Genomic DNA, 19,942 nt, shown 5'->3' with positions numbered 1-19,942 from the left:
TCGTTTGCATTTTCATTTCTTTCGGGTTTAGTTTTTATTGGTTTTCATTTTCATGTTCCTTTTAATAAATCGTTTGTTTATATGTATTTTACAAAGCGTTTACTTAGATGTATTTCCTTTTAATCATACCGAATAATCTGTTTTATTGCACTAGTATTTAATTCTCTTCTCTCCTCTCACTTTCCCCTCCACCTTGCTAATTTATTGTAGTTGACATTGTTCTTTACTCTTGGTATATTTCCGTTTAGGGTATGCGGAATGCGGTATGCTCTTGCTTATGCACTTAAGTACGGTTCAGGGTCGGGGTCGGGTACTTCGATATCCGTATAAATATCTAGATATTGAGAAAAGTGTCCTCGAAGGGGAATCTTTAACTTCTCTTTAGGAGCTTAGGAGTTTCGCTTGCATTTTAGGAGAAAACTAAAGTTTTTGAATGATTTGCGTGTCCTACACGTACGTGGCTTTAGATAAAATCAAGAAATATATATATATGCATGTATATTTACAAATTGTCTCCTCATACAAAAACCGCTCTCTAGGCTAAGTGTGGACATTTTCCTAGAAATTGTGGCTCCCTGCGCCCTGCGGGCTGGGCTCTCGCTCTCTCCAAAGCATATTACTCGTATTTTATATTTCTTCTTCAGTTAGGTGATCAATTTGTGCGGGTGTTTCCATTACGTTTCTTGTTTGCTAAATATATACATACACCGTTTATATATTTAGTATATATTTGATTTTATGTTCCTGTGTGTGAGTGTAATGTGTGTGTGTGTGTGTGTGTGTGTGTGTGTCTGTTGTGAGTCTGTTGAGAGTTGCATTTAAAAAATGTTTTCTTGTGTTTTGTTTTGTTTTTTGTCTGTTTTAGTATTTGATTTCGGGTGTGTTTGTCTTTGTTCAACAAAATTTGTGCTCTCGTTCCATAGTTGCAGTTAGGGTTTACATACGTTTGTATATACCATATATGTATATGTAGCTATAAGTATGACGACGTGCTCTCGTCCGACTCAAATCAATGCGATCTCAAAATCAATAGCCCAAAAAATCCTCAGCTTCGAGTTCAAAGTTCTACGCTCTCGTTCAAAGAGTTTTACGTTTAGTATAAAAAATCATTATATCGAAAGTATAAAAATCGTATTTAGCCGTACATACTCTCTCTTCTTTCTTTACGTTTCTCTCATATTTTAGTTTTGTTTTCGGTTTTTGTTTTTTTTTCTTTTTATTTCTGTTTTTTTTCGTTATTAAATCTCTGTTCTTTTTCGTTTTCTTAGCAAAAGCGGGTGTATCTTCTTCAAGCAGGTATTCGAATGTTACTTGGCAGGATTATTATTTTCCATAGTACATATATATATAATATATTTGTTGTTAAATAGTTTTTTATAAAAGCTTTGTGTTCGAGTTCTGTGTGTGTGTGTGTGTGTGTGTGTTGTGGATTGTGTATGCATGTGTTTCTGTATATATGTATGCGGTGTTCCTAGGCCTGTTCTGTTCTGTTCTGTCCTGATCTGTTCTGTTCTTTTGTATAATCGTATTTTGTTTATTTGCATTTGGTTTGGATTTATAGCTAGTTATGCTTCGTTATTGTTTTATCAGATGCAATATTTAGAACTCACAATAGGCGACATTGACATTGACGACATAGCTGGCTAGTTAATTAATTAATGAAATAATTAATTACCGCTGCCCAATAGGTATCTACAATGGAATTCGCTATCAATGGGATCAATGATATCGAAATTGATTATTCTTAAATACACTTTGTATTACATTCCTTTTCTTTTGGTTTTTCGTCTTGTAATTAAATTAATTAAAGCTTTTTCGTGTGTATGTGTCTGTGTGTGTTTTTAATCTTGATTCTAATAAAGTGTATATATCTGTAATGAGAAAACTGAACTTCATCCGAATCCAAAAACAAAACCAAACCGAAACCGAAAACAAATCAAATCAATGAAAGTGTAAATAAAATCCTATTTACAATTGGATAATTTACTACTTACTCGCTTATCTACGTTTAGTATTCATTTCAATTTGATCGAATTGAGTTGTTCTCATCCCTCATCCCCGTCCCTCTGGTTACGGGGGTTTCTTTAACCATTAACTAGGCTCACTATTTGCATTCACTATTTGCTTACACATCAGATTTATCAATGTCGTTAATACAATTGAATTGCCATGAATATATTGCTAATATAGTTCCTTTCAAGGACCTTTGGGGGCCAGATCAATAGATCTGCCATCCAGACTACCATCCTCATACCATCTCATCCCCTTCCATTCCATCCCATCCCATTCCATCCCGAAAGGAACCCTGATTGGTGCTTCGGCTGGCCGAGACTACTTATTGCATAACAATATTATCCATCTTAGAGTGTAACTAGTTCTCCTCGGCTGGCTCTGTTCTCCTCTCCTCTCCTCTGCCTTGCTTTGCTTTGCTTACTTTGCGTTTGCGCTACACATTTGTAATTGGTTTAGATATCTAGGGCTAGGTTAAGGTAATAATTCTTTCCTCTGTGGCTCTAATTTATCCAAATCATCATCACATATCAAAAAGTTTACAAAAATTTCACTTTAGCTACAGTTTCTCCATTCTCCGTTCTCCATCTTGCTTTATATTGTTTATGTTTTACGTTTAGTTCATTTCGTGCGCTTCGAATAAAACATACAACAATAGACCGTCCGTTTTACCGGCGGTTATGGTTCTCGACCTTAACATCTTATCTTGTTATGTCTTTCGTTAATGATTAACATAATCAACAGGTTGATATATATTCTAAACAAATTATTAGCTTCGCTTGTGGTTTCGCAGACATTACGAATATATCATATCGTGCAAACCGTAACGCTCCTTCCTTATTATCGACTAACATTGGTTTGCTCAGCTTTACATTTTCATTTTCACTTCGATTTTCATTTGATCATTTTCCGTTCTCGGGAGACTTTTCGCTAGTGTACGTGTGGGCATGTAAAAGGCATTTGTTCGGTTTCTCTGATTTCTCATTTAAAGTTATTTGTATCTTAAACATTCGTTTGGTTACATGCTCGCACATATGTACATAAGTATTTATGCATCCACAAGGGTAGACAAGGGTCCTGCCTGCTAGGCGCTTGCTTTTCCGTTGGAAGAACAGAACTCAACTCCTCCGAAAACCCAGAACACGCACCTCAGTCGATCGGGGAGCGAAATAAATGATGTTTTGGTTGTTTGGTTGAGTTCCAATCAGCTAAATCGTATCTATCGTATTTATTTGGTAAACTAAAGCGTGATCTGAGGCGCATTAAGTTCGCGCAGTGATATAGTTCGATATAATCGTGTGTTCGTGTACTCTCGCATATGCTCCAAACAAAATTGACATTTTCAAACTGGTTTAAAAACTAATATTGCTCTTGGTTAAACGAGTTAAGAGTTAAGCGATCCTTTGTGTCTAGTAGTCCCTTCGGGGTTTACTTCTCTTGTGCTGTAACAACAATACAATTCCTTATTAGCTTACGAGTCCAAAACGAAGGTCTAGTTCAAACAGAAACAGAACGATTCGGTTGCTTAGAGTGTAAATCAACAAAATTGTGTCTAATTGATGTAACAATTGCTTTTGTTTGGTTTATGTATCAACAATCAATCCAACGCGCACGCCACCGGTCGCAAAACTCTACGATTATTTCTATTTGCATGTAAAATGTGTAATAAACAGACAAACGGACAGGACAGGTTGAAATGCCGGGGATTGAACACACTAAAATGCACGGCGTGCGCGTCCCTCCTTATATTTGACGACGCTTTAGCTTTAATTAACATTATTCACAATTTCTTTAGTTATCATCTTACTATACAAGCTCTCTCTCTCTCTCTCTCTGTCGTCTACGATTTGCGTAATTTGTTAACAATATTCTGTCTACTGAATGACTCCCAAACACTCGTACAACTTTCGACCCAAGCTGCGTTCACCTAAAAGAAATCTCTGACAGAGAATTTACAAATCCTTGAAGCATCTGCTGAAGTCGGGGAAGCGTTTGAACAATTTTACATGTAATTGAGTTACAATTTTCTTCATTTAAATTTTCTGTTAAACATTTCATTCGTGTGAACAACTTATTTGGAGTTTTCTGCCTTCCCTTCCGTTCCGTGTATTGCAAAAATGTGCAAATGTCTATCTGTGTGGCTCGTGTCTGCTGGCGTATAAAAAATTGTTACTAATATTTGTTTGCGTTCACGTTTAGCGTAGACAAATTGTACAGAATGACGTTCCGTTCCGTTCCATCGAATGATTGGATTTGGAATGGTATTGGTATTGGGATTGGGTGCTACGATCGGGTGTAACGACTGTCGTTCGAAATGGAATCTCTTGTTGATATCGCAAATGAGAACAGCGACCAAATAAATTAGCCAGGCACATGTTGAATCTCAATCTCTGAACTAGAGCCTGGCCCAGTGTCAGACGGGGTGGCTCTGACTCTGACTCTGACTCGCCTGCCCGTTCTTCGAGGGGGCGGAGGTCTTCTGCTGGCGCGCCACCAGTCGACGCTCCCGCCAACGGTCGATGGGCGTGTAGCAGCACCTGAAGAAGGGGGGCGCCCGCGTGCTGGACGAGCTGCTGCTGGCGCTGGCGCTGTTGCTTAGCTTGGCCAGCGACTCCACGGTCAGCTCCGTCTGCACGCCACTGGTGGTCAGCCGCGTCTCCGCCTGGTACTGGTACTGGTACAGGGGCGGCGGAGTCGCGGCCAGGGGGGCACCCGCCTTGCAGATGACACTGGGCGGCTCCATCTCGTGCAGCTCAAAGCTGTTTGAGCTGCTGTTGGTCGAGGGCCGGAACTCGTGCGAGCTGCTCTCGACCATGGCAGTGCGATAGGTAGCGGCAAAGTAGTTTGTCTCCAGGTAGTGGCAGGACTCGAACAGATAGTCGTCGAACTGCTGCAGCCGCACCGAGCTGGCGGCACTGGAGTTGTGCCCGCCAGAGGCAAAGCGCTGGCTCTGCTTGTGCGACTGCGTGGATGGTGATGGCGGCGATGGCGGCATCATTATCAGCGAGCTCGACGCCATGGGTGGACGTGGACGCGGAGGCGGACGCTGTTTTCTTTGCTTCATATCAACAATTTCTATTTCTTCTATATCACTAAAACTATTTAACTGTTTCAACAAATAATGCACATCATTTCGTTTCATTTGATTATCCTCGTCGTGGTGGGGATGATCATCGTTAAGGGCGACTGCTTCGTTATCCTCCTCTTCCTCTCCTGATTCTGGTTCTAGTTCTGCTACTTCTCCAGCTTCTTGTTCTTCCTCCTGCGCCGTTGCTATCGATCTGTGTGCTGCAAATGTTAATGGAGTGCTGGCAACGGCGCCTGAGCCACGATCTAATCTTGGTGTCCCCTTGAGGGTGTTGATCTTCCTGATCGCATCATGTTGCTGCTGCTGCTGTTGTTGCTGCTGTTGTTGCTGCTGTTGTTGCTGCTGCTGCTGTTGGGGAATCAACTCTGGATAGGCCAAATTGAAGCGCTGCTGCAGTGTGGCACTGCTCAGCTGGGGCAGCGTTGTCACTGCCGCCGCTGCCGCTGGGGCCCTCTCCAGGGTTGAGTCGATGATGCGGTTGAATTTAGCTAATGCACTTGATGCTGCGGCTGCCGATGAACTGGATGCTGCCGATGGTGTTCTGGTTGCGGTGATCTTAGTTGTAGGTTGTTCGTTAAGTTGAGGCACTGTTGTGACGGTTCGTAGATTATCACCAGCACGATGGCAACGCCCACTGCCCTGAGCGTTATCCGCGACGACTACTGAGCTGACTGACTGAGCCTCCTCCTCTTCCTCCTCCTCTTCATCCTCCTCTTCCACGCGGTACTCAGCCTCAGCCTCATCGTCATCGCAGACGTCCTCATCAACATCATCAATATCAACGCCATCCTGCAACGTCTCCTGCACATTCAAATTGAGATTGAGGTGGAGCTGCTGCCGGAGCAGCAGGCGGCTCGTCTTCGTCTCGAAGCCAGGCACATTCGGCGGTGCGCCCGCTCCTCCCCCCAATCCGCGGCCGGCGGCTATGACGGCCGCCGCCCTCTGCTGTGCCGTTGCCTTAGCTAAATTCTTTTGTAGTATCAACCTCCTCGACGAAATGATGTCATTATTGTCGCTCCCCCGCGATTACCGGCTGTCGCGGGTGGAGCGAGGCCGCCCCTAACTGGACGTGCTGGCGATGGGCGAGACGGGTGACAGCGGGCTGCGGGCCTGCTCGCGCGGGCAGCCCGTCAGCGTGATCACCAGCTTGCGGGAGCCGGCCTGGTCGCGGTGCTCGCACAGCCAGACGCCCTGCCACGTGCCCAGCGAGAGCTTGCCGTCCGTAATGGGGATTGTCAGTGAGCTGCCCAGGAAGCAGGCCTTCACGTGTGCGGGCTGCAAGGCACAGGAATTAAAGGTTCATTAGGTTAATCTGGCACAATCCAGGGACTGCCGAAAGGCCTGTCGCTGTGGACTCACCATGTCGTCGGGTCCCTCGCACGAGTGTCTGTAGGGCAAGCCTTCGGGAACTATTTTGTTCAACATCATCTCCATATCGTCTCTGCAAAGCGGAAAGTCTCCGGATTAGCTCAAGTGATACATATGTCTAGATTTTAGGATCCAATTCGCTCACCTGACGTCTGGATCCCAGCTTTCGTTTAACGCCAAACTCGCCGATGTGTGAAGAACTGCAAGCAGAGAAACAAAGTCAATTAGTGTGCGGGCAGGCGCTCTGCGACTAATCGCAATCATAATCATAATCTGTGGAGTGATTGGTCGGTCTCCTGGTTATTAGACCAGCACGAGGCGTTGGCTTGGCTCGGCTCAGCCACCAATGCATTTCCAATTGAGTTGCAACGCCAATTAGTCCCCACACTTGCACTCAGCAGGCCAGCATTGGGAGGCCAACTAATGAAAGTCAGGCATGGAATGTTAATGGATACTTTTCATGGATTATATGACAAGGCAAGATCATGTATGCCGTGAGCATTTGGAATGCATTCGAGTGTAAGCGTCAATGGGTGTTTACCCCATTTTATAAGCCACTGAATGAACACAAGATGCATTTTCCACGTGTGCGGGGATTTTACTTTCAACAGTCCACTGTATGTTTTATGCCCATAAACTAGAGATCTGCGTGGCTTCACTCACACCATACAAAGTCCAATATAATGCATTTGATTCGAATTGAGTGAGCGCCAGGAATTCACAGCATTCGGTATTCAGGGATACTCGATTGAGTTCGTTCGAAATGAAAGAAATGGCATATCCAAAGACATTCGATGTACTTTAAGACATCCCCTTTCGCATTTTAAGTTATTGATTGCATTGAAGATCAGTGAGAAGGTTGGGCAACAAATTGAGTGAATCCGAATCAATTCGAAGACAACCCCCATTCTCACTCATTCATTTCGTTCCTCTTCTTCTAGCAGATGAAATGTTGTGCGTACGTGTCTTGTGTGGGCGCCGTCATAATGAGCGCTCTAATGGATCAAGAAGGAACGCTATAAAGGCTCACAATTCTAACTTTGAGTTCGATCTGTGGGCAGTTCCAAAGTGTCTATGGTGCTTTCTGATTTACTCGGATATTAATAAATATGTACGTACATAACTACAATAATATAGCCATTTGCTATATACCATATACATACCAGGTAAGCTCTCAAACAAAATACAATCATCTCATAGCTTAAACTTTCACATGGCGGCCCTGTTCTCTGTGCAACAATGCCCATGTCTTATTCCGAATCACTTTCTTTGACACATTTATCGTATGGCACGTGGTATTGCCCAGGTAGGGCCCGACATGGGCATGTGTGGACATCGGCATCGGAATCGGAATCGAACAACAATTGCCTACACTCGGGGCCGGAATTGGCCAACTGCCAGCGCCCAAATGTCAGGCAGAGCCCCCAAACTGAATAGTTTAAACTGTGTTTAGTGTTAATAATAAATATGAGTGGAAGAGCCCCACAAAAACACTTAAATTTGCACACTAATTGCGTATTCATGAATAAAAGACAGAGACACAAAGAGAGACTGGGTTGGATGATGGAGAGGAGGGAAAATTAGTTTAGTCAAATCCCCGAGATGTAATTTTCCGGCCTAGAGCAGGTCTAGAGCCGGTGTGTTTGTAGGCATAAAACCCGAAAAATCCAAAATAATTTGAGAAACGATTAGATTATGTCATGTTGAACACGTGCACGTGTCAATGGCATCGGGAATCCGAAGATTACGTATACGAGTACGGCGTACAGCTGGCGGGGCCTGAGGACACTCGGACAATGCAAACGCAACTCAAAGTGACAGTCGAAGGGGTACAGAGGGAGGGGAACAATTTACAAATTGATTGCAGCGGGGCGCCTGGAAAGGGATGAGAAAAAGGGAACAAGCCCCAACACTAAGTCGGGCATCAAACACTGTCTAAACACACAGACATATGTACACACACATGTCCCCATCGCATCACAGCACATCAGCCCACCGCACCGTTTTAAATATGTTAATGGCCTAAACATAATTGTGTGTGTCTGCGATGCCTTTGAGTGGCATTGGAGCAGGAGCAGGAGCAGGCTCCACGCCACTGTTCGCTTAACTGGCGCATCCGCCTGGAATAGTCCTCGACTGACACATTTTTCCCATTGCACCAAACCGTAAACGGAATGCAATGCAGGGCACGGCACACGTGCACACGGCACACGGCAGGAACGCGGAAGAGTGCTAAGCAGTGGTCGGACCCCGGCTCGAGGGATGCCTCTAATATGATTTAGCCCTGGAGTTAGCGGTGGGTCGGGGTCGGATCCGGATCCGGAGTCGGAGTAGTGTGGCCTGCGTCAGGGGTCCTGCAGAACAAGGGCCCTGTTTGCCTATGGCAGCCAGCCACAGCGAAGCCTCGCGAGCTAATAAACGCTTATGCGCTGAACGAAATAATCGAGGCAGTTGATTAGGCCTTACCAAGTGGAGGTATAAATCATTATGGGCTCCTATATAAACTAGGATATGTAATGCCTAGTGATCAGGGGTGAACAGTGGTCCTTCCTGCGGTGTATCCCTATCCTTCCTGCCCCAAATCAAAATCTGTTGCAGATATTTTGCCTCAGTGTAGGAGGCATCGTTAAGTAGCAGGTGGCATCGTTTTTGCCGGCTGTTCGGCTGTTCTGCTGTGTCGGGCGGGGCTTTGGGGGTTTGTCTGTGTTCCGGGCACATGTAGCAGGCGGTTAGGCACTACAAAAGTTGCTAATGTTTTTAAAGAGGCCTTTTTATTATACAAAGTCAAACATTCTGACGGCCCAAGCCCAAACACAGGCATAAAGCACACACACACAACCGCATTAATCTCATGCTTATACAAATGTACATACATATGCATGTGTATGTGTATTTACATATATACTGTACACATAAGGATACCCCTCATGCTCAACAATGGGCTCTGCACAACTCAACTTGACTCGGATCTCGACTCATTCATTCATTTAAGCCCGTACAAACGCGTACAATACGAGTATACAGACACACACACTTACACAAGTATTCATGCAAACACGCACCCACCCACACACACACACACACACACAGACAGCCAGAAGTCACGTGAGTGTATTGTGCATTACATAATGCTGTGGATAAGGAAGCGCTTAGATGCAACAACCGTCTTGTTACAGGGTCGCAAGAGGCAGGAATCAGGGAACACCCCACAGTGGCAGCGGCAGGTGCTGCTGCACCCAAACGGAACCAGTTCCAGTTCCATTCATATCACGGGAATCAAAGTCACGGAACAGAACACTCTATTCAAGTGCTGATGTACCCGAACCGTGCAGATATCGGAAAAATCCCAGCAGCAGGTGCTGCTGCACCCCAGCGAAATCAGTTACAGACCTTTTTGCATAAATAATATTGATTTATTGGTAGCGCAGCATTTGCGGTTCATAAGCGAGCGATTTTAATGCTAAGCAAGACCCCAACACGAACAGCAGCACCAGCAGGCCAGAAGAAGCCAGGCAGGCAGGCAGGAACGAAACGAAACGGAACAGAACAGAACGCACACAACGGAAGCCGAAAGTATGACACACAGCACACATGGCACGTTTTTTTGCTGCCTCCTTTTGCAGTGCTTTCGTCTCGTTTGCTCTTTCCCTTTCGCATTCTCGTTCGGCGTTGTCGTCACGAAATTGTATCCAAAAAAAGAAAGAGAAATGGCGGAGGACGCCCACACAAATATATTCCTAATGCTGAAGGCTCCACCGAAACTCCCTACTTCATTCGGCACCCCTTCTCCGCCGCTCTCCCGTTCTCCTCCTCAAATTGGTTTCGCTTTCGGTTTCTGTTGATTTATTTGGTGTGTGGCTCCTCTTTCGCCCCACGCACACCCCCCAAAATGACATTCGTTGGCAGAGGGAGTCATTTCCCTGTTGTTCTTTTGCAGCTTTCCCCTGTTCCACCGTCCCTCTGTTCCATTTTGGTTTGAGAAATATACTCGGGTCCTTTGTAAATTGAAGTTGAGCCATTTATGTACATATACGATCTTGCGATTATGAAGCAAATTGCTGTCGAGGGCGACAGTCTATATTCGGAGAGTATATCCTTAAATGTCATCAGGAACTTGAATTGAAACGACAACTCAACAACGATGACTTTAAGCTTTAACGGAACATGTATCATTAGCTCTGACTTTGGCCAAAAAAAGTTAAAGTGTAGAGTCTGCTATGATTCCTTTTTTCGTTATTTAACAATTGCAGTCAATCCTTAGCATACCACTCCCACTCCCTCGTCGCTCCCACATAACGCGGCACATTTGATGCTCGACTCGAGACGCACAAGCGAATGCTACAAAGGAGAATATCCGGGAATTGCAAGACCCGTCATTCTCGACTCGAGATTCGCAGGGAGGTGATTTTTATTGTTATTCTTAGACCCCTCCCATATTCAAAGAGCCTGCCCACGGCTGTATATCTTCACCGATTACTTAACTGTTCTTATCTGAAATCAAACTTTGGTTAACCGTTTTAGCATAGTACTATGATAACCCGTTCCAGTTATCCAGTGACTGAAACTTAAAGATTATATCTTGCCTTTGAAGGTAGGAAACCAAGAGGTTAAAAAAACCAATCGAAACATTCATTAGGTCCCTCGTAAGCATTCTTATTATTGCTGGCCGGCCCCAAGTCCCTTTTACCTTCTCTGAATCTAACATTTGAATAAGGAATTGAACGAAAGCCCAAACAAATCATGGAGTGCCTCCCCCCACCAATTAGTTTTTCTATACGCGAGAATGCACGATTATTGTGCCTGGAAATGGAGAGGCGAGGTCCCTGCTGTACGTATGCATGTTGCAGCGCCCCCTTCCCCCCAGGTGAATGGTCATTGTGTGGCCAGACAAGTGTGAGACCGTCTATAGGTATGTGCTCCGATGTGGGCCCCGACCTTTCTGCACACCGAAGGAAGTCTGTATGAATATTAATAATACGAAAGAAAAGGGCCAGCAAGGAGGCAAGTCACTGCGGGAAACTATTGTAGGTATTCCGCTGTTTCTCCCCCCGATTCAGGCTCTGGTGGATATATCATTTTTTTAGTATTTCCCCGCATTCCATTTTACTTACATATTTCTTGTTTGTTTGTTTGTGTTTCGTGCTTCTGCTTCTCGTTTTTCTTCGCCTTTTTTTGTGTGTTTGTGTTTAACAAGTTACCGTTACATTTGGCTTATATTTTGTGTATTTGTGATTTGTGTGTCCTCTGGCACCTCTGCCACATCCCCATCACCTATCCGCTCCCTCCATTGTTTGTGCATTTCCCCATAGAAACAATGGAGGACATGGGCGGCACGAGGGGAGGGTAGGGTAGGGTAGTGTATTCAGGTCAATAGTAAAAGACAACAACATATGGCAAGGTTGCTTTGAAAATATTTTTCCTATTTGTTTTTTTTCGAAATTAACTTTTTTTCCGCCTCGCCAAGGGACAGAGATTGAAAACGGAAAGAGAAAGGGAAAGACCGAATGATTGCATTTAGTTTTTTTTTTGCATGGCAGTAACCTTCCCCCCCTTTGCCCCCCCAGTATGTAGTGTAGTATCCTCCCAGTAAAGTGTGTCTAATTAGGAAGTCCTTTTAAGAAAATCAATAAACATGTCTTGACCTCAATTAGATTCCGCTTACAGTTCACAAAACAATACACGTACTACAGTGAGCACCCCAGACAACAAACACGCACAAGAGATCTTACAGAAGGAAGGAAAGGAAGGAAGGGCGAAGGGGCAGGAGAAGGAGAGTGGTGCTATTGAGGGACACACGTGCTTTTGATTTGGCCAAAAGACGAGGCGAAAGAGAGAACGAGAAGAGGAGACGAAACAGAGAGAGAGAGAGAGAGCTCACAGAATGTTCGTAATAATAAAGACCTGCCTTCCTGCCTGCCTGCAATGTGCTGGCTAAGACGATTTGTGGCCCAGAGACGTGGCAAAGGGGTATGTAGGGGGCAGGGCAGGGCAGGGCAGAACTGGGCAGGGGTTCGCCCCGAGCATTCACACGCCATAGCCACAGACCATGACATGAAGACGACGACGATTGCTTTTCACTTTAGTCAACTTTAGCCCCAACTCCCTTTCAGCCTTCCAGCGAGCCCTGCCCCTACAGCGCCCCTGGCCTCGCGCGTCAACTGGCGTTTTATGATACGATTTTATTTATTTGCCCACGGAGCAAGAGCAAGAGGGAGCGAGAGAAAGCGGGAGATGGAGAGGCAAAGGCAGAGAAGCCGCAGCACTGAACGCGCGTCCTGGCATTGTAATACGAACTGTCAACAAGAAGCTGCCTCGAAGGCAGAGGCAAGCAGCTCTGGAGGTTCTTCGTCCCACTGTACCCCCTTCATCCTGTGCTTTTTCCTCAGCCCCAGCTTCGTGTTTCTTGTGCACTCTCTCTCTCTCTCCAAAGCGCACCAGAATTAGTGTGTAGTGTGCAGCGTGGAGATACTTGGGATAACTGCAATTCAGAGGTTATTGCGAATGCAATCCAAGTGCGGAATACAAAGATCAAACAGCCAAGGAACCCGCTTTGCTAGATGCTAGAATGCTAGAAGCTATATGAATAGATGGATTGAAAACCCAATGAACTATGAGTGATCAAAACCAAGGCAAACAAAAACTTCAATGCTCATTATGGCGCTTCCTTTTTGGGGTTCCGTTCAATGGATCCTCCTCTTGTCGCAATAAACCCCAACACGACATCTCCCATTTAATTTCAGAAAAGTCTGTCTCCTCGCCATGTGGGTCAGCGCCACAGCCATCCACACAGTTTAGCCATGTTTAGAGGATTCGCACAAAAGACACTTTTCGCCATTCCAGTCGAATGTCAATCGTGATTTTCGGCATCCATCCCAGGAGAGTGACCAGAAGAAGGAGTGCAATAGATGCCCCAGTGTAGTTTAACCCAGTTACTTAGTAATATAAATGAGCTGGGACCCCTTCCGTGCTCCCATTCTGCCCTGTCCTATACTCTTTTCGGTGTACAGTACTATATGCCATTTGCTATGCAAGCTCCACATTCTGCTTCTGCTTCTGCTTCTGCTTTTTGTCCAAGTGAACTTTGCACTAAATGTGGACGCCTTGGCCGTGCCGAGATTCCCCGAGAGAAATCCAATCCCAGAGTTGTTGGGGGGGCGAGGCGGGGCGGGGAGTGTGGACAAAGGAAATGTGATGCCAAAACGAGTGACAGTGGGAACCCGACGAACAGAGCAGAAAAACTTTCCGATTGCCGAGCTTCGAGCGAATAGCCCTAAAAAGTTGTTATTTGATGAGCAAGCTTCTTGACAGACTGGAGAGTATAAATCGTTATGGAAGGGAGGAAGGAACGCCGGGATGACATGATGTATTCAACCCCAACCCCCCGCCAGATGGTCCACAATTAACTGACATTTGAGCCAATGCTTTCGGCCTTAATCTGCATTCGGTAGGCCATCAATAACCTCCTGGGGGGACGTGTAGGTCCACTCTACTCACTCTGCATATGACAAAGTCCCACGGAGAAGTGCGCCAGCTCCGGCATCTGTCTGAGGATCTCCTCGGTCACCAGATGGACGCCGCGGTGCTGCGGCCTTAGATTGATTTTGCGCTGAAACCACGCTGAGCCGATTTGCAGGCCCACGATGGCGTTGCCGTCGCCAGCGCCGGCCACGGCCCCGCCGCCGCGCCCGCTCCGATGATTGGCCATGGTGCTGTTGGAGCTGCTGCTCCGTATGTTGCTGTTGCGACTGACGCTCTGCTTGACGCCGCCCCCGCCGCCACCGCCTCCGCCGGCGCTGCCAGCTCCACCGCTGCCGCTGGTCGCTTTCGTTGTGCCGCCGTGGGGATTACTGCTGCTACTGCGACGTCGCTGGCCGCTGCGTCCGCCGCTCCTTTGATTGCTCCCTGCAGCAGCTCCCGCTCCTGCTCCTGTGGGTGGGCTCTGGCGTGCAGCGGCGGCGGCGGCAGCGGCAGCAGACGACGTCGTTGGTTTGGAGGACGACGTTGTGGCTTCTCGGGACACTCGCGCACTAACACACTTGCACTGGTAATCGCTTTCTCAGTGGCAGGACTCGATGTGCCGCAAGCGTTGCACTTGGCTGGCTCTGCACTTGTTTCACTTTTCCTGCTACTCACTTTTCCTTTTTCCGCCTGGCCAAGCCCTTCTTTGTATTAATTTATTCGATATTATTGCCACTTTTCACCGTTATCAGCACCTGCAAGAGCACAAGAGAGAGAGAGAGAAAAGAGGCAGTTAGTAGACACGTTCGTTCGCAGCAGGAATAACGGAAATGTAAACAGTGTGTGTTCCAGTGGGACCGGGACAAAGTGTTCGAAGACGGCTATGCGTGTATGACATGTCAGTCACTGATGGACATGGACTAATGGAAATACTAATGGTACAGCAGTTTTCTAATTTGACTGCTCTTTAAATATGGACATTTCCATTGAAATGTAACAAATTCCAAACAAAACAGATGTTATTTTAAGTAACTCTTCATTAGTTCAGACAATTGCCAAGGCCTTCGCATTCAAAACTCACATTAAAGTTAAATTGGTTAAAATCGGGACACTTATTAATAATATATGGAAAGGTGCTTTTATTGACTTTCACTTTTTTGTTCTCGCTGGATCTTTCAATGGAAATGCCCATATATTAAACCAGAATACTACTAATAGTAGTAGTAATAGTACTAATACTATTTGGCTCACACAGTAGTCTCCTTTTTTTGAGGTGAGTGTCATACAGGCTTCTCTTAGAAAGAAATGACATCATTGAGCTTCTGTTACAGTTTAAGCTACAATTTATTTTGGTTGCTGCTTTTGTCCGGCCAACTCCGTGTAGGTTATCCACCAGAGTCACCTTACAAGGCAGTACCATCTATCGTTGACTACACTCCCTGGGGCCAGTCGACGGATGGCATAAATCAAATACTCATATTATTGCATAGGCGTTGTTGCTACATCTCAATTAGTACATGCAGCGAGCGAGCAGCGCCCACAATCAACAAGTTATTAATTGCCAAACGTAAACAGCCAAACACGACCAGCCAACCCAACGACTGTTGTAGTTGTCAGAACGCCAGGGGTGACCTTCTCGAAATCTACACACACACATACTACATATAAACAGATCCATATACATGCATCTGGACATACCTTTGCCTATGTACATACATTCGCACCCGTATCAGCCAAACACTGGCTATAAAACGTACGATTTCGTGGTAGCGAAAAATAAATTAAAACTATTATAATAATTATAATGTGTATTATATTTATCATTTAAAAGCTACAATTTCCCCAAATGTGTACATACACTTGTATGAATTTAGCTGTGCTGCTTTTATATGTTCAGTGCATGATTTAAGCTCAATTTTCAGTCATATCTTAGCTTAGTAAAAAGCGTATTTTATTGGAATAGTGCTGAAGTGGTCTTTATGGTCGCTATCAGGTTTGAGAGTCCAAATATAATTTTGTTTTTTTTGCTGATAGTCTGACCGTCTATAAAAAAACCTCAGGAAAAAATTTCTCAAAGGTTTGTGTGACGAAGAGAGTAGGTCCGAGCCAGGGAGCAGTAAAAATGTGTAGTGCCATTCGAAACGGAATAATGAGCACGTGTCGCCAAGTGGGCCAGAGGGGGGTCAGAGGGCAGACAGGCCTAGGATTGTTGGCCTAGGAGCGCGCTCGTGCGAGTGGGAAACAGAAGCAAAAAAAAAGGGGGAAAGAAAAAGAAATATGGAGCGGAATCAAGGAAAATGGTGTTTAAAAATCCCTCTTATTTCCTATGTACTCTCTACACTCCGTATACACTCGTGGCTTACGAGTTGAGTGCTCTCACAAATACAGCCGAAAAGCAATCGAAATGCATTTGGATTGAAGGGAGATTGAAGCCGCAGCCGCAGCACATGGTACGCCTGTAGTAGTAGTAGTAGTAGCAGCAGCAAAAAGAAAAAAGTTCACACACACGAACAGACCTCCAAAAAATGGCAACACTTGCCACACAAACGGTTTACACGACACTAAAGGCGGCCACACGCCAAGAACTCGACAAGTGGGAACGGGAGGGACCAAAGTGGTGGAAGATGGAGATGAGCTGATGGAAAACTAAGGCGGCACGAGTACATATCTGGATCAGCAAACATTTATCCAGAATTCATGGAGAAAGGCTCCATTCCTTTCAGTTTTCTCTTGTATAATCACGAAATGTTCTTGGGGCCTGGGATCGTAAACCCAAAGAGGAAGCCCAGGAAGAGTGCCCCCTCCCGCCCGCTCAGAGTTGTGTCGTCATGGGCGGGCAACAACTACAATGAGAAGCGCGTTAAGGCCGCAGCCAGGTACTTTATACTTTTTACGGGGCCACTGTTCAAATTTGCATATGCTTTAAATATTTAATGTAATTCAAAAAGAGGAGACAAGCATCGTGCCAGCCGCAGCAGCAGCAGCAATTGGACAAGGCTTGCCCTCTCGGAGTCCAATTGGACTTCCCGACACCAGGAGATGGAGCCAGAGCCGTAGCAAGGGGACTGGACTACCCATTCAGGCAACACACAGAATTGTTCGCGCATTTGGCAAAAAATCAATTTTCCTTGTGATTGCCAAATGCAATTGCAAAAGAATCAAGGCAGAAAAGAGAACATGCAAAGCAGAAGATCCAACAAAAAGCATTAGGCACAAAGCATATTTTCACTTTAGACGCGCTTTGGGGAACACCTTCGGGCGTACGCAGTTTTTGCAGTGTTTCGGCTTTATATTTTTTTACTGTTAATTATTGACATAACAAATGGCAAGTCTCCGTCGCTCTTTTCCGCGCACTCACTCCACCCTTCCACCCTCTGTGGGGCGCGGATGACGGCAACGGCAACGGCAACGGTAGCGTTGACAGCAGCAGTAGCACACGCGAAATTGCTTAAATAAAGAGGATAGGATAACACAAACACACCGAAACTAGAGCTTATAATTTTCCACCGTTGGCGCTCTGCTTCGCTTCCTGGCGATTCTTTGAACGTAAGGGACTTTTTCGGGGACTGGACTCACGTGCACCTTCAGCACTGGCAATCGTCAGCACACGTAGGTATAAAATTTAAATGCACTTAATTACATCTAATTCGTGTTTTGCTTTTGTATTAATTTTATGGCAAGAGTGCCGCTGCTACTAACCGTGACGCTAGAGATGAGCGATAGCCGGGTCATGTATTTTAAAGTAGCGAGTCACGGATCACAAATCACATTTCTATTTATGAATGGCGACACTCAAGAAAACTGTTAAACTGAAGAACACTAGGAGAGCTCAAATCATTTGCAATTGGCGAACAAAATTGTCATATAAATAAGAATTTCATATTTTGTGGGGGTGACATCAGATCTAGATTAGTCGAAGCATTACCGTTAAATTTTCTCAATTCATCTTGAGAAACTCCACGGAAATGGTTTACTTTACTTTACGTATTTCACAAAAATTAAACAAAAAATCACTGCCCCTGTACCATCGGGTCAATCGATAGAAATTGCTTAAATAAAAAGAACAACAAAAGCATCCAACAGATTTTGATATTATATCTTGAGAATATCGCAAATACGAAATAAAATGTTTGCAAAACTAAACCTGATCAGATGCAATTTGCAGCTTTCCTTCACTTGGATATCGATACCTTGGCGGCGATAGGCGTGCAAGTAAAAGCGCTATTGTGCATTTTATTTACATTCGAAATGCGTACAGATTTAGCATGTGTTTAAACGAAACGAACCAAAAAGCGGTGCTTACTTTTGCTGGTGATTATTAGTTTGTGGCTGAAGCTACTGTCGATGCCGAGATCGGGATCTTTGTGCATTTTGGAGTGGCAATGCGAATGCAACAACAACTACCGAGCTATGGTGCTGCGTTAGTAGGTCGAATAATGCTGCGTTCGGCGGCTAAATATAACGTTTGGCTTTGGCGCTACACTCGTTACTCGTTTTTTATGTGGCCAATTCACAAAATGTACATTTTTTACACCTTTCACACACACCCACGGGCTTTACGCTCACGCTCGCACACACTGTCCCGTTTTTCTCTTTGCTTTTTCGCTTTTCGAACACCTCTCCTCTCCACTCCACTCCTCTTCTCTTCACACCACTCCACCGTCACGGCAGCAATTCGGGAGCGTTGCCCGTTGTTTTTGTTTTTAGTGGTACACCATAGAGATTTTTTTTTTGGTAAAGTAGGTTAGCTCCATATCCTATTTTCTTGATTCCTGCTTGACTTGACGGATGCTTGCGGGGGATTTTCCTGCTGCATTCATCCGCAGCAGCTGCACGTTACCAAATGGGTGTCTCCCATCAACATGGCCCACATGGGCACAGTTTTCGCATGAAACATTTTTCACTGCCTTCTGCCCGTTTTCAATACCAATATGGGTGCATTCGGAAGGGGCGGAATGGATTCCCGATATTCCTGCCTTTACCCTTCCTTGTCTCTGCTCCGGTTTTCAATAAAACTTCATGGCCCTATTACATATGTACTCCGTGCACACTCACACATACACACGAACCCGATGCGAGGATATAACGGCACACAGTTTTACTGCCTCTTCTCACCAACAGAACTGAACTGTGTGTGTGTTGAAAATTTCTCTCTTTGCTTTTTCAATTTTTTTTATTCGTTATGTTTTCTGCTATACTCAGCTACTATTTTTTGGCTTTTCTCTGCCTTTTCTGCGACGAGCAGTGTGACCGCGAACTTATCGTTAAAATGTACCGTTCGACCATCAGAAATATACCAAAATATACCGTCCAATTTTAAAAATATCCCGTAAATATACTGACGAACTCAAGTTCTATTATACATATTCCTCCATTTTGATATTTCCTCGAATATTATTAGCTAGATAGAACATTTGGCCATGCCCACGTAGTTTTATCCAATTAATGAACCTATTTTCTTCTTTACTAGCTTAATTTAAATACTTGCTTTTATTGGATTTAGCCTAAAAAAAGGTTTTACCAAACAAGGTCAAAAAAATAAATCGTAACAGAAAAATCGTTCCAATTGCTCAATTTTGATATTCCGTTGAATAATGCTGACTAAATAAAACCATTAGCTCTGCCCACACAGTTTCATCCCATTGATGAATACATTTTCTAAGATATTAATTACTTATAAGTACTCCCATTTACTGCATTTTGACTAAAACAAGGTTAAAACGAAAAACGTCAACAAAAAAGAGAGGCAACGTAAGGAATGCGTTGTGAGTATGAAAGGTAGGGACACTGTTGAGCTGAAAAGGGATATTGTGGCGAGGAAAAAAGACCCACCAAACTTAAGCGCCAAATAGAAATTGTTTGAAAGTGAATAAGCGAAAAGGATTTAAATGCAATCTATTGGAATAAATGATACACGTATGTACGATTTGTGAGCGAAAATTCAAGAAACCTGCTTATGGAAGTTTCTATACCCTTTGTTCTTAGAAATCTTTGAAAATATACCATTATATCCCGATA

General features: G+C 44.7%; 1 protein-coding gene and 1 long non-coding RNA gene across 2 annotated transcripts; one reads left to right on the top strand and one right to left on the bottom strand.

Annotated features, from left to right (window-relative positions):
• Positions 1-274: 274 nt before the first annotated feature.
• Positions 275-17,709, bottom strand: LOC108163198 (ras-interacting protein RIP3). The gene is given in 5 exon segments (XM_033392991.1): positions 275-6,373; positions 6,458-6,539; positions 6,612-6,666; positions 13,961-14,679; positions 17,624-17,709. Coding segments are annotated over 4 exon segments (2,298 nt in total). The 5' UTR covers positions 14,172-14,679; positions 17,624-17,709; the 3' UTR covers positions 275-4,423.
• On the top strand, positions 16,124-17,551 carry LOC117188719. Its single transcript, XR_004472807.1, has 2 exons — positions 16,124-16,800; positions 16,873-17,551. It is a non-coding gene; the product is annotated as an uncharacterized LOC117188719 (long non-coding RNA).
• Positions 17,710-19,942: the final 2,233 nt, after the last annotated feature.

The sequence above is a fragment of the Drosophila miranda genome, chromosome 4, assembly GCF_003369915.1.
Source record: "Drosophila miranda strain MSH22 chromosome 4, D.miranda_PacBio2.1, whole genome shotgun sequence".
NCBI classification, from domain to species: Eukaryota; Metazoa; Arthropoda; class Insecta; order Diptera; family Drosophilidae; genus Drosophila; species Drosophila miranda.
The sequence above is the reverse complement of the archived record's forward strand: the minus strand, read 5'-3'. Positions and strand labels throughout refer to the sequence as shown.